This window comes from Mobula birostris, chromosome 14 (genome assembly GCF_030028105.1).
Source record: "Mobula birostris isolate sMobBir1 chromosome 14, sMobBir1.hap1, whole genome shotgun sequence".
Classification (NCBI taxonomy): domain Eukaryota; kingdom Metazoa; phylum Chordata; class Chondrichthyes; order Myliobatiformes; family Myliobatidae; genus Mobula; species Mobula birostris.
Genome location: NC_092383.1, coordinates 21,327,481 through 21,341,588, shown reverse-complemented (window position 1 = coordinate 21,341,588; position 14,108 = coordinate 21,327,481). Strand labels below are relative to the sequence as shown.

At 38.7% G+C, this 14,108-nt stretch overlaps 1 protein-coding gene across 1 annotated transcript in view; it reads right to left on the bottom strand.

Moving 5' to 3' along the window:
- Positions 1-3,095: 3,095 nt before the first annotated feature.
- Positions 3,096-14,108, bottom strand: part of leo1 (LEO1 homolog, Paf1/RNA polymerase II complex component) — a 40,192-nt gene continuing 29,179 nt past the window's right edge. The window contains exons 5-12 of the mRNA XM_072278203.1: positions 11,991-12,136; positions 10,340-10,424; positions 10,071-10,165; positions 8,829-8,963; positions 7,783-7,918; positions 7,442-7,628; positions 5,124-5,221; positions 3,096-3,365 (exon numbers count right to left, since the gene is read on the bottom strand). Coding sequence (XP_072134304.1) covers positions 3,264-3,365; positions 5,124-5,221; positions 7,442-7,628; positions 7,783-7,918; positions 8,829-8,963; positions 10,071-10,165; positions 10,340-10,424; positions 11,991-12,136 — 984 coding nt within the window. The 3' untranslated portion in view covers positions 3,096-3,263. The remainder of the gene's footprint in view (positions 3,366-5,123; positions 5,222-7,441; positions 7,629-7,782; positions 7,919-8,828; positions 8,964-10,070; positions 10,166-10,339; positions 10,425-11,990; positions 12,137-14,108) is intronic.

The window sequence follows — 14,108 nt, the reverse complement described above, 5'->3', positions numbered from 1 at the left end:
CTATTTACCTTGCCTTTAATCTTGACAGGAACATACAAATTCTGCACTCTCAAAATTTCTGCTTTGAAGGCTTCCCACCTACCGATCACATCCATGCCAGAGAACAACCTGTCCCAATCCACGCTTTTTAGATCCTTTCTCATTTCTTCAAATTTGGCCTTCTTCCAGTTAAGAACCTCAACCCTGGGACCAGATCTATCCTTGTCCATGATCAAGTTGAAACTAATGGTGTTATGATCACAGGAACCAAAGTGCTCCCCTACACAGACTTCTGTCACTTGTCCTAACTCGTTTCCTAACAGGAGATCCAATATTGCATCCCCTCTAGTTGGTTCCTCTATATATTGATTTAGAAAACTTTCCTGAACACATTTTACAAACTCTAAACCATCTAGACCCCTAACAGTATGGGAGACCCAATCAATATATGGAAAATTAAAATCCCCTACCACCACAACTTTATGTTTCCTGCAGTTGCCTGCTATCTCTCTGCAGATTTGCACTTCCAATTCTCTTTGACTATTGGGTGGTCTGTAATACAATCCCACTAAAGTGGCCATACCTTTCCTGTTTCTCAGCTCCACCCACAAGGACTCAGTAGACAAGCCCTCTATTCTGTCCTGCCTGAACACTGCTGTAATATTTTCCCTAACAAGCAATGCCACTCCCCCACCTTTCATTCCTCTGCCTCGATCACATCTGAAACATCGGAACCCTGGAATATTAAGCTGCCAGTCCTGCCCCTCCTGTAGCCAAGTTTCACTAATTGCTACAACGTCATAATTCCACGTGTCAATCCACGCCCTCAACTCATCCGCCTTCCCCGCAATACTCCTAGCATTGAAATATATACACCTCAGAAGATCTTTACCACCACTCACAACCTTTCTATTAGTGGATTTGCTTGAACTTTTAACATCATTTATTTTCACCCCAGCCACACTGTCAGCTCTGGTACTGTGGTTCCCATCCCCCTGCAAATCTAGTTTAAAGCCCCCCCAATAGCATTAACAAGCCTCCCTGAAAGGATATTGGTCCCCCTGTAGTTCAAGTGTAACTCGTCTCTCTTGTACAGGTCCCACCTGCTCCAGAAGAGGTCCCAATTATCCTGAAATCTGAAACCCTGCTCCCTACACCAGTTCCTCAGCCACTTGTTCATCCTCCAGAGCATCCTATTCCTACCCTCACTGGCATGTAGCACAGGTAGCAATCCTGAGATTACCACCCTCGAGGTCCTGCTTTTCAACTTCCTACCAAGCTCTCTATACTCACTCTCCAGGACCTCCTCACTCTTCCTTGCTATGTCATTGGTACCGATGTGCACCACGACATCTGGCTGATCACCCTCCCACTTCAGAATGTCATGCAATCGATCAGAGACATCCTTGACCCTGGCACCTGGGAGGCAACAAACCATCCTGGATTCTCTGTCACAACCATAGAACCTCCTATCTGCACCTCTAACTATCGAGTCCCTCTCATTTCCATCCAAGATACTGCCAACAATGGCAGAGTTTATAAGCAGATTTATAGATGGCATTTGAGCTATACCAAACCACATAGTCATGGGTATAGTGGGAGTAGAGCAGTGGGCCAAGCACACACCCGAGGTGTTGCAGTATTGATAACCAGCAAGGAGGAGATATTATCACCAATCTGCACAGATTGTGGTCTTCCAATCGGGAAGTCAAGAATCCAATTGCAGAGGGAGATACAGAGGCCCAGGTTCTGTAGCTTATCAATCAGGACTGTGGGAATGATGGCATTAAAGCTGAGTTATAGTCAATGAACAGCATCCTGACATGGGTACTGTCCAGGTGATCTAAGGCCATGTGAAGGGTCATTACGTTTGTATATGCCGTAGACCTATTGTGGCGATAGGCATATTACAGTGGGACCAGGTCCTTTGCTGCGGCAGGAGTTGATTTTGGCTATGACCAACCTCTCAAAGCATTTCACCACTGTAGATGTTAAGTGCTACTGGTCATTAAGGAAGCTCACACTACTCTTCTTAGGCACTAGTATAATTCTGGCCTTTTTGAAACAGGTGGGAACTTCCAACCACAGCAGTGAGAGGTCGAAAATGTCCTTAAATACTCCAGCCAGTTGGTAGGTACAAGTTTTCAGAGTCTTACCAGGTACTCTATCGGGCTCTGCTGCCTTGCGAGTGTTCGACCTCCTGAAAGACAGCCTCCGAGAAAGCATCACCGGGTGCAGCAGGAATCTTCACAGCTGTAGTTCTATTCTCCCTTTCAAAGCTGGCATTGAAGGCATTGAGCTCATCTGGTAGTGAAGCATCACTGCCAATCATGCTATTGGGTTTCACACTATAGGAAGTAATGTCCTACAAACCCTGCCAGAGTTAACAGTTGGAATGTTCTTCCAACATATACTATTTTATATTCATTTTTTTAAATCAAAGTGATGAGACAGTGGGAGGAAAAAAAATCAGACAAGAGTAGGACAAGACTTGTAAAAATTGTAAGGGATAGTTTTTACTTCAATAACCAAAGACCGAGTAGAAAAGACTGAGGGGAAAGAAAGAATAGAAAACAAGGAAAACTGTAGGGAAAAGCTAAAAACACTGGACAAACTCAGCAGTTCAGGCAACATTACAGAGGGAAATGGACAGTTGACACTTTGGGTCAAGTCTGGTTCAGATGAAGGGTCTAGACCCAAAACACTGGATGTCCATTTCCCTCCAGCAGTTTGGTTTCTGCTCCAGGTTCCAGCACCCGCAGTCTGTTGGTCCCTAGTTTCCTTAGCAATTTTAGAGAGAATCAGCTGGTAATTTGAATAACTGCAGCATGTATGTATCTATAACTGATAGAGGAAACAAAATCATAACCACATTGAGCATTACGCAGGATAGACCAAGATCTGATCAAACCTCAATTTACCAATTGGCAGAGCAGGCTTAAGAAGTGGTTTGATCTCCTCCTGTTCCTACCTCTGATGTCCTTAGGTAAATCTATAAGGAAGCATGGAAGGTACAGTTGAACTGTCATTTGTTTTAACTGGCAGTCCTGACTCGCTTCTAAAATTGTAAGGCATAACCTTTACTTCAATAACCAAAAGAAAGATCATCAAAAATATATTTTTATACAAAAGATTTAATTTTTGTGTCTTGGTACATACATGAACCAACAAATTACAAATTATTACCAAAATTATCCAAAATCAAAAATCAGACAACATAGCTACTTACAAAATAACTGTACAAGTTAATGTCTGCTGACAAAAGCCATCTGACTCAGGCAATCCTACTCATCTTCCTCTTCATCACTAATCACATATTTCTTTGCTCGTTTGTTGGAACCTTTGTCATCATTTTCGGCTTTTCTCTTTCCAGAATTTTCAGTTTCCTAATATTTAGGGAGAGGGGTAGAAAGAGTAGGGTTTGGAAAAAAGATAGATAAAAATGAATCGTACAAGCTGCTAAAATATTTTTTTGTATTGATAGGTGGTATAAAGTATTTTCTAAGTCTTTGATAGGAATCATAAAGTACATTACAAGAACAGCAGTGAAACTCTGATAATCCACAACACTGGTGGAACTGTACTGGCAGATTTTCAGAACTATAGGATTATTATAACCAAAGCACACTTTTATTTCACTTTAACATTTTAGACAATGGTATGGTACACGTTCCAGTGAACCTGCTGAGTTTACCAAGAGTAAGAAATGTAGAAACATTTCCAGACTAGTAACAATCCTGCCTAGGTATCTGACCCCCTGGTGCTCTAGACCACAACTCAAACTCCAGCCTACAGTCCAGATGCTAGCCCTGGCTGTACTCTCAACACCCAACTCTGACTGCACATGTTGCTTACTCCAACTCTCAGTCAGGACTAATGAGCCAGATGCAAAACCATCAGGATTTCTACAGCTTGACTGTATCTAGTAAGAGTGTTTCGATGGTCAAGGACTTTCTTTTGGTACTGCATGTTGAAAGATGAAAGAAACAAAATCCTTAAAAATATATGGTAAAATTGCTTGCCGCCTAATTCAGCCTTGCACTATTTAGCCACTGTACTGATATTCATTGCACATGTTGGACACTGTCCCTCTAGGAAATCTCAAAAATTAGTTTGTAAAGTCCTTGTTAGATACTTAGAAGTATCAACTCAGCTGGCTCCCAGATTTCCAACAAAACAAATAGGGGTACATAGCAGGTAGAAGGACTTTGATTTTTTTATCTAAATACATCCTTGATACAATTCAATGATGAAATAAATAACTATTTAATCAATGATTTTGGTTAATTCTGATCACATTTAAATAGTTAAATAATTAACTATTTAATATGATCAAGATGAATTAAAAATTGAATTTCCAGATTAAATAGCAAATTCAGCATTTCATTTTGTTAAAATTATCATAAACAATAGATAATTTCTTTAAGATCCAAATTTAAAATGCTATTAAAACATTACATTTCACAATTTATATCCATTTCATTTCCTACTATCATCTTCTCACCATCTCCATAACTACACAGAAAGAGATGGCTCAGCCACTTACTGAAAACTAATATTGTCTGTTCAGGCAGAAAACAGCGTCTTATAGAGAAATACTGTATAAAGTACTGAATAAAAAGTAATTCCCCTCCCTCTAGATCAATTCTAATTACAACTATCAGAGAACAGGCTCAAAACCTAACCCAGCTTAGCTGTATAAATATTGAATGGTCCACACACAGATTTGTTTTCCATAATGAGTGAGTCTCATTACGTCTTAAAGTACAACTTCAAGTATTCCACGCAGTACACGATTTTGTATCATATGTGTTGCATTAATAAATAAACTGACAAATATATGAATTTATTAAATGCTTCTTGATGAAGCTTCATCTAAATAAATGTTACACATCAAGTGAGGTCACTTAATACATTTTCATTTAATTTTAACCATTTGGATTTTATCTGCAAAACTCTGAATGGTCTAAATGTAAAACCCTAATCAAAGATGGCAAGCTCTTGATCAATATTTAAAATTAAAAAGCAGTCTTCAATCAATGAAGATGGATAATAATTGCCTTACTCTAAAAAATAAATCTGCAGTAACTATTTATAGTTGCATTTTAAAATTAGAATACCCCATGCCATTTCTCCATACAAACCTCATCACTGTCAAGCTTCTTGGCTTTCAAGAGCCTCTGTGCTTTGTCATCATCAGACCCTTCATCACTGTCTGAGGAATAAATACGGGCGCGCTCCTCTGAAATAGATTGAACACGTCCATATTAAACTAGATATTTATAACACTCATTGATATTTGTAAATATGATGACAAAGAAATGTAACTCCAATAACAAAGTGTAATTTAAAATTTAGTATTTGTTGGCTCGTATTAACAGTATATGAAACAAAACTGAAATTCAGCATTATCCAGTACTAATCACAAAAGTGCATTTCTGAATAAACACTTCTACCATGAGGACTGTGCTGTACACCTGGACTACCTCCTATCTTCTCTGCTGTCCCTATTTCTCAATGTTTATCTGAAGTTACCTACTGAATTCCTACACTAAAATCCATCGTTCTGCTTTTTTGATGTGCTTCCTCTTTATCTAAACTGCTATTTCTTTATTTCGGTCATCTCCCCTTCGTTTTTCCTGGATGAAGTTCTATTGCTCACTTTAAACAAGCTGCTTTTACAATGGTTTTGTAAATGAAACTCAATTTGCTTTTTGGTCCATTGTTCATCTTCAAATCTAAATCAAATACCGCCCCTTTGTTGTCTCCCATACTAGACCTTTGGAGCCTTCCTGGAACAAAACTGTCTCTCCACTGACCTGAAAACTACCTCACACCACTGAATGCATCAGCTCTCTGCGACAGTCTTAACTGTTGGAAGTATCCTTAACCTTTTCACTTAAATATTTGATCCAAGGTCCCCGTACCCCGTTCAATCTCTAACAGCTGTTTAATTTAACGTCCTCCTGATATTCTCCACAGAGATTAACTTCAAACTGGATATGCCGGAAAACTGGTTATATCAGCCAGGTCACTGAGTTTACATATAACGAGCAAATTTCGCAAGAAGGACTTAGTGGAGAGAAAAGTCTGTAACAAAATGTGCATATGTCAATTGAATGCAATTAACTTGGTTAATAAATTCAATATTCTGTTATTAATATCAGAAATACAGCAACTGACAATCTGTTATGGGACATTAGTAGACTAGGTTAAAATAATGTCACATGAATTTGTCAACTACTCACATGCTGTCATACAGCAGAACTTCACCTTGAGTTTCTAAAAACTCGTTTAGTCTTTTGAATTTTTGATAAACATTCACAGCTTAAAATGTTCTTGCTAACATTAATTACCTATTTGTATGCATGCTTGAACAGAACTGCAGTTGAGGTGTGGAAGAACCAGCACATAAATTTGCTTGAAGTACACTAGCACAAGGTGAAGCTGTCTGCTTAGCACACCTCTTCGCAATAATGTCTGTAAACCACTCACTCACAGAATGGTAGTGGGAGCAGGTAATCTGTGGAACTAAGATAGAAATTGCGCATGGGTGGGGTTTGGGAATGGGTTGAAGAAGAGGCAAAAAAGATATATAGGATATTTCCTGGACTTATGATCTTCCTGGCCCAAGAAAATCCACTGTTCTGAGCTGCCTGCAGACTTAATCTCTTAAATGTATCTGTTTGTTGACTGTACAGCTCCATATGGTGCAGTGCACGCCACCTAGTGGAAACATATTATTGCATCAGGATCCTGTTTTATGTTTTAAGTGAGTCCCAGTTGCTTCAAAGCTTGTTTAAAATTTCAGTGGACTGGATGTTTGTGAGAACAAGGATGGAAGCCAGTGGATGGAAAAATTATGTTTGGATAAGTTTCTTTCTACTATTTTCCACCACTAGCTTCAATTAATTAAAAAAAATATTACAATTTCAAATTTTTCAAAACAGTTGCATTAATTCTAATCTGCTTTTCACATCAATAAAAATGCTAAGTCACTGAACAATAACCAGCCTCTTCCTATTAATAATTAACCTTCTTGTGAAAAATAGGGGTAGGGTTCCTACTTCAACAAACATGCTTGTTTGTTTATAACAGTTAGCCACCCACAACTGAAATTAGCCATATACTCCAATGCTTTTCACTCCAATAGCTCCAATGTTGCTATTTTTCAGTTGAGAGATTTTTGATTTCTTTCTCTATTTAAAAATAATCCACCAAAATAAAGCACTGAAATAGGATATAGATTCTGAAATCAAAATGTGATCTGCAACAGTAATTTGGCTTGTACACATTGAGGCACAGAGCAACTACATGGAAACTGATGAAAAGCGTAATAAGCAAAATATTCTGTAAACACAAAGACCATCTTCCCATCTAGAAATGGATTATAGGTATGGAAAGCTTTGCCTCAGAGCTATGAATGAACATTCTACTACTTAGTTTGAGTTATTGCCCTTACCTCTAATTCCTCCTTTGTACTTGTTTTTGATGGCTGCAAGGCTTATGGTTTCATCACCATCTTCCTCCTCATCATACCGATCAGGTTCCAGATAGGAGGAGCTAAGGCCTCGTTGACTCTGCTTCTCCCTCATTCTACGTTGCTGAGATTCTCTTCTGATAGATGCCCTAAGACGTTCCTCCTCTTTCTGCCAAGAGTAAAAACAGTTTCAGTTTTGTAAAGATGCAAATGTGAATTTTAACAATGATAAATCTATTGTTTATCCAATTCCTGCATCTGCCTAAAAAAGCTGGCAACGTCATTTCAAAATCCTTCATCGGTGCATGATCAGCTTTACTTACCTTTATCATTTCAGAACGCTGGGATTCAGGATCTCTGCCGGCTATGGGAAGGATTCGAATCTTTTGGGTCTTTGAACATCTATCTGCCAGAGACAGAGTCATCTTTCTGTGGGTAGCACTATCTGTGGAATGAGGCCTGTGGTACATTAGAACAAAACAGGTTTAGCATAACCCCATTCATAATATTACATTAATTTGAGTGTAATTAAACACCAACTGCCAACTGGATTGCCATCCACTGACTTACAGCTGAGAAGCAGGTTAACAAAGTTAATAATAGATTTGGTTGTAGTTCTTGCAGAGACCTTGCCTCATGAGCTATCTCAGTTCATCCATGAAGACGTGTCAGTGGACAAACATAGAGAACATCAGGCACTATAAAATTTTCCAAAGCGATGAATAGACATTTATGAAGTAATGTGGAGTGGGGGGAGGGGGGGTGGGGGGGCAGGGGGTAAACTGGACAAAGGTAGTTTGGGAAACCTATGGTTTACTTATTTCTGTAAACACTTTTGCTTAGTCATATTAACAAATGAAATCCAACATTACTGTTGTGAACAGCACACATAAAAGTTGCTGGTGAACGCAGCAGGCTAGGCAGCATCTCTAGGAAGAGGTGCAGTCGACGTTTCAGGCCGAGACCCTTCGTCAGGACTCTTACTGTTGTGAATCTTAGGAGAGCATTAGTGAGTAAAGTTGTTAATTTCATTAGTTAAACGGCCTGAAGAATGACAACATATGATGGTGTCAAACATCGCAATTAAAGTTAAATTTATAATGTAATCTTTTTCAGGTTATGGTTGAAAATTGAAGATTCAAGTTTATTTGTTTTCAAATTTTCAAATTCTCCTGTACTGTTAATTTTAGCAGAACAATTTCCATTGCAAGGACAGTTTTAAAAATGTAAGTTTACCTTCAGCAAATACTTCTGTTAAACATTCACGTAATAAATTCATATATGTTACATAATGTTTTAATAGTGGTTTATTAGCATTTAATAGTAATTACAGGTTTTTATCTTTAATTTTTTAAAGAGATCAACATACCTGAATGTAAGCTTGGTTTTGAAGACTGCTTGACCTTGCAAACCAGTCCCCTGTCTAATAAATAGGTGGTTATGGTCCCCTTGAAGTGGAGCCTTGTAGACATCAAAAACTTCATTTCCCAGATGCAAGGACATACTACAATATAAAAAATGATGATACCTTAATTATTTATGCACCAACTGAGATTTACTTCTTTAAATAAAATAAAATTCAATGACCCATGAAATTCTATGTTAAGTACAAAATATTCCAGTGATAGTTCAGTACATCTCCAACTGGATTATACGATTAAAAAATTACATAATATTAGAATCCCAATACACTTTTTTAATAATGTTACATACTTTAATAAATTTTCTAGTAAAGCCAGGGAGATTAAATGGCGTACAAGCAACAGGCATTGGTGATATAAAGGGAGTACTAGAAATGAGGTGTCACTGTGTTTAGAGGAAGAGTGAGAAATGGGGTCCCAGAGCATTTTAGAGAGAATGCAGGAAATGAGAGCACAACTCATGCCATCAGAAGTGCAGGAAGCAACACCCAATGGGTCAGGTGCTATACCACCAAAATTTCCCAACAATTAGGCTGTGTGTTATCAGATTTTTACAGTATACCATCTAAAAACTAATATATAAAGTGAGGAATAGTATTTCCAAGCTGCTCTTGCCTCCTTTTAGCTGCTGAATTTGCCAAAACTGAGAAACTCATGCATAAACCTACACAGCCAATTAAATCAGAGCCTTCCAGTCTCTAAAAAGTAACCAGCTAAGCTATTTTTGAGGAAGCTTTGGTTACCTACCCAGTGTCTTGTGCTGTAGAAATGAGATGTTGTCTGATAGAGGTAGTTGCATATTTCTAGAATTTAGAAATCTCAGCCTATCCCCCTAACTTTGCTCTAAAAATGAAATCATAATCTATTCTTTGAAACTTACTTCTCTCTTCTTGTCTCCTGCTCTTGCTTTCAATTTACAGCAGGCACACATACGTGTGCTTATTTTTTAAACAAGGAGGTTTCACTCAACATTACTGGTATTACAACTATCTATCCAGGTAAAATAAATACACTGTCTATTTAGAATTCTTCAAAGTGTGTAAAATGACAAGAAATAATAGGCAAGTTTAAAGCAAGATCCACAGAAGAAAACAGAATTCCTTACTTATATCGACATTATAAAACTGTAAATATTGCAGTTTTTACCTCTTTGTCAGAGGCACTAAATAGGTAAAATAAATGTTACCAACCTTCCATCTGACCATTTTACTATTCGAGCATTACTTTCACGGACATCATTTCCTTCTTCATCCTTGCGTATTCGCCAGCGAATTGTGTTTTCTACCTGTGACCGGGAAACATTTGATTTTAAGGGTTAACATCACAGGTGTGGTCTTGAAGAGGGGACTCAGTCCATTCTCAAACCAACCTTTAAAACTACACACAGCAAATTCATAGCAATCAGCTATATTTGCTAATTACTTTGCTGTGGAATGTGAGGTATGGTGGTAGGTATTACCTTTAGCTTAAGCCTTGTTCTACCCTCTTCATCCAACATCTCTTCATCTTCAAATTCATCTTCATAGTACTGAGGGTCAAATGGTCTTAAAATAAACAGAAAGGTGGATGCTTGTAGATAATAATTTGAAAAATGAGTACTACCATAGTTATTAAAAGATGCCCTCAAATAAGATAGCAAGAATTATGTATAATAACCTTAATGTATTCCGTGCAAACTAAGAGGGAAAAATTAAATTTATTTCACACATATCCAAGTTAATTTCTAATTCACAGTAAATGCTTCTGAATTTAATTGGTTTTAGCCATCTGTGAGTGAGCATGTTAAAATATATTTTTTTTAAAAGTCAAATCAGACCTAAGTCATAACACTACCACAAAACATTCTACTTTGTGTCATCAAGTGAAAAGTGCAAAAGAACATTTAATGTTAAATAATGCCATTTAGTAAAAGGAAATTTTCATTGAACTCACAACTTACTTGTGCCAGCAAATATATTTGTATCATTAGACAAAGGATTGCTATCAAATACAGATTTTACAACCTCCACAAGCATACTGAAATGTTTTTATATGGTATTGAAATAGGTAAGAATGATATTCTGCATATATTCGACATGAAAAAACAATCAACAAGAAAATGTTAATCCATATAGAAAAAGGCCTGGAGTTACACAACAGCCTTCATGGATCAGGAAATCCCAAAACACTACACATTCAAAGAGACTTTGTGGGGTATGGTCATTATTACAAACAGCAAGGCTCTGCAAACACAAATGACCAAATAATATGCTTAGTGACATTTGTATGCTAGGTGCACTGCCCTTTGAAGATAAATATGAAGGCGGCAATAAAGCTTCATTTTAACTCTGTATTAGAAAAGTGGTGACCCTGACTGTGGAGCACACTTAGTAATAGACTAAAGAGTGATAATGGATTGCATGCTCAAGCATCTGGATGATAATTTTAACAAAAGGACCTGTTGACTCAAAGGGCAAAAAATAAAATAGAAGTTACAGCAACTCTAATTCATACTTTGCATGGCTCCAATTATATCTCCACTTGAGGACTATGTTCAGCTTTGGGCATCAACATACATTAAAGAACTGAAGACCCAGATGCAATTTGAAGAGCCAATCGCTAACAAAGGACTTAAGTAAAAAAGACATTCAGCTTTGAAAAGAAGTAGTAAGAAAAAACCTTGCCAATTTTACACCGCACACTGAATGGATTACTGGAGAAGAGAATGGAATCAAAATTATGTAAGAATCAGTAAATAAAATCTAGGGGCTGGTCGGTGGTGTAGTGGCATCAGTACTGTATTTTGAGGCGGATGGTCCTGAGTTCAAATCCAGCCGGGTCCCAACCTTGGACAGCAGCAGCATCTGCACGGAAGAAAGGCCTGGCAATATACTTCTGTATCTTGCCATAAAAACCCTATGGAGAACCACGGCATCCGTAGGGTCGCCATGAGTCAACAACACCTAGCAACAAGATAAAATCTTAAGAGAAAAACTCTAAAATATTTTCGGACAACTCAAAATGGGCTAAGCAGGATTCTGCTTGTACATTACAATTGAAAACATGTGAGTTATAGATCCGTAAAATCATTATAGTATTTGAGAAAATGACAGAATACAAATCTGAAGTACCTGGGTTCCACACTGAGGAAGTTAGGCAGTTTAACAAAATACAGATCATTTCCTAAGTCAGTGTTCACTTTGGGAATCTCTACTTCTATCCGTGTTTCTGGAATTGGTTCCTCTTCGGCATGATCCTGATCCATGTCATATTCATCCTGAAGCAAGTACACAATCATTAAAAATGGGAGAGGTGGGGTATGAAAGTATAACTACACAAAATATCAAATGCCAGCACTTAGTGGTAACATTGTCATTATCAGTAACACAACTAAAATGCTGTTTCCATAATTTCAATTTAAGGAAAAGAATTAATGACTAGTTAACAGTTTAACAAAATCAAATAATAAGGTGCCTTTATTCAATGCCAGGTGAAAAGCCTTGTTTGGCTTTTGTAGTGATAATCTTGATTTCAAGCCCTGTGCTTTAACATTTTACCAATCAAAGAAACTTATTTTCCACTAAAACTTTCATAACCTTAAATATCTTTTCACAATCAACAGCTATATTTTTTAAAAGGAACTTTCCTTCATAATAAGCAAATGATACAACTTCAGAGAACTATCCTATATAATGAGGTATTCAGAACTTCCCATTTCTCATATTCCTTTATGACAGAGAATGCCATTCAGCTCATCAAATCCATGCCAGCTCCCTGAGCAATCTGATCAAGCCCTCCCCTCCCTTTATTGATATACAGTGCAGAGTAGACCCTTCCAGCCCTTCAAACAGCACTGCTCAGCAATCCAATTTAATCTTAGCCTAATTACAGAACAATTTCGACCATAAGGCTACAAGACACAGGAGCAGAATTAGGCCATTCAGCCTATCAAGTCTGTTCCACCATTTCATCATGGCTGATCTTGGATCCCACTCAACCCCACACGCCTGCCTTCTCGCCATATCCTTTGACGCCCTGACCGATCAGGAAACGATCAACTTCCGCCTTAACTATACCCACCGACTTGGCCTCCAGTCTGTGGCAGAGCATTCCACAGATTCACAGTTTACCATGACCAATTAACCTACTGACCGGTACACCTTTGGAACATGGGAAGAAAGTGGAGCACCCGGAGGAAACCCATGCAATCATGGAGAGTACACCCAAACTCCTTACAGGCAGCAGCAGGAATTGAACCTGGGTCGTTGGTACCGTGAAGCATCATGCTAACACTATGCTATTCTGCCTGCTACTTCCTACTTGTCCGCCATCTATCTAAATTTCTCTTCATCGACAAATCTCTTCCATAGATGCTGCCTGGCCTGCTGAGTTCCTCCAGCATTTTGCGTGTGTTGCTTGGATTTCCAGCATCTGCAGATTTTCTCTTGTCTGTGATTCAATTAAATGTATCCTTTTTTGCATACAACACATATGCTACCACCCATGCTGGACCACTACAATTTGCCTGCTGACAAAACCAATCAACAAATGATGCCACAGCCACAGCACTACACACCGTCCTCACGCACCTGGAGAAGAGGGATGCTTATGTTAGAATTCTGTTCTTTGACTACAGTTCAGCATTCTGTAATATGGTTCTGTCAAAGAACCATAATTCCCCCCAGGCCCGACAAGAAGATCAGAAACCTCAGCCTTCACCCCACCTTGTGCAGCTGGATCCTGGACTACCTGTTGGATTGCCAACAGGTGGTAAGGATAGGCTCTCTTAACACAGAAGCCCCCCAGAGCTGTGTCCTGCACCCCCCCTCCACTCACTATAGACCCATGACTCTGTTGCCACGCACAGCTCCGACCTGCTGATCAAATTAGCAGATGGCACGGCACTGATAGGCCTTATTTCCAACAATGATGAGACAGCCTACAGAGCAATCAACGTTCTGACACAGTGGTACCAAGAAAATAATCTCTCCCCCAATGTCGAAAAAACAAAGGAGTTGATCATGGATTACAGAAGGAACAGAGACAGGTAAGCCCTTATTGACATCAATGGGACTGTAGTTGAGAGAGTGAGTAGTTTCAGGTTCCTCGGTATACACGTCACTGAGGATCTCACCTGGACTATACATACCGGCTGCCTGGCAAAAAAGGCACAACAGCACCTCTTTCGCCTCAGACAGCTGAAGAGGTTTGGCATGACTTCCCAGATTCTCAGGACTTTCTACAGGGGC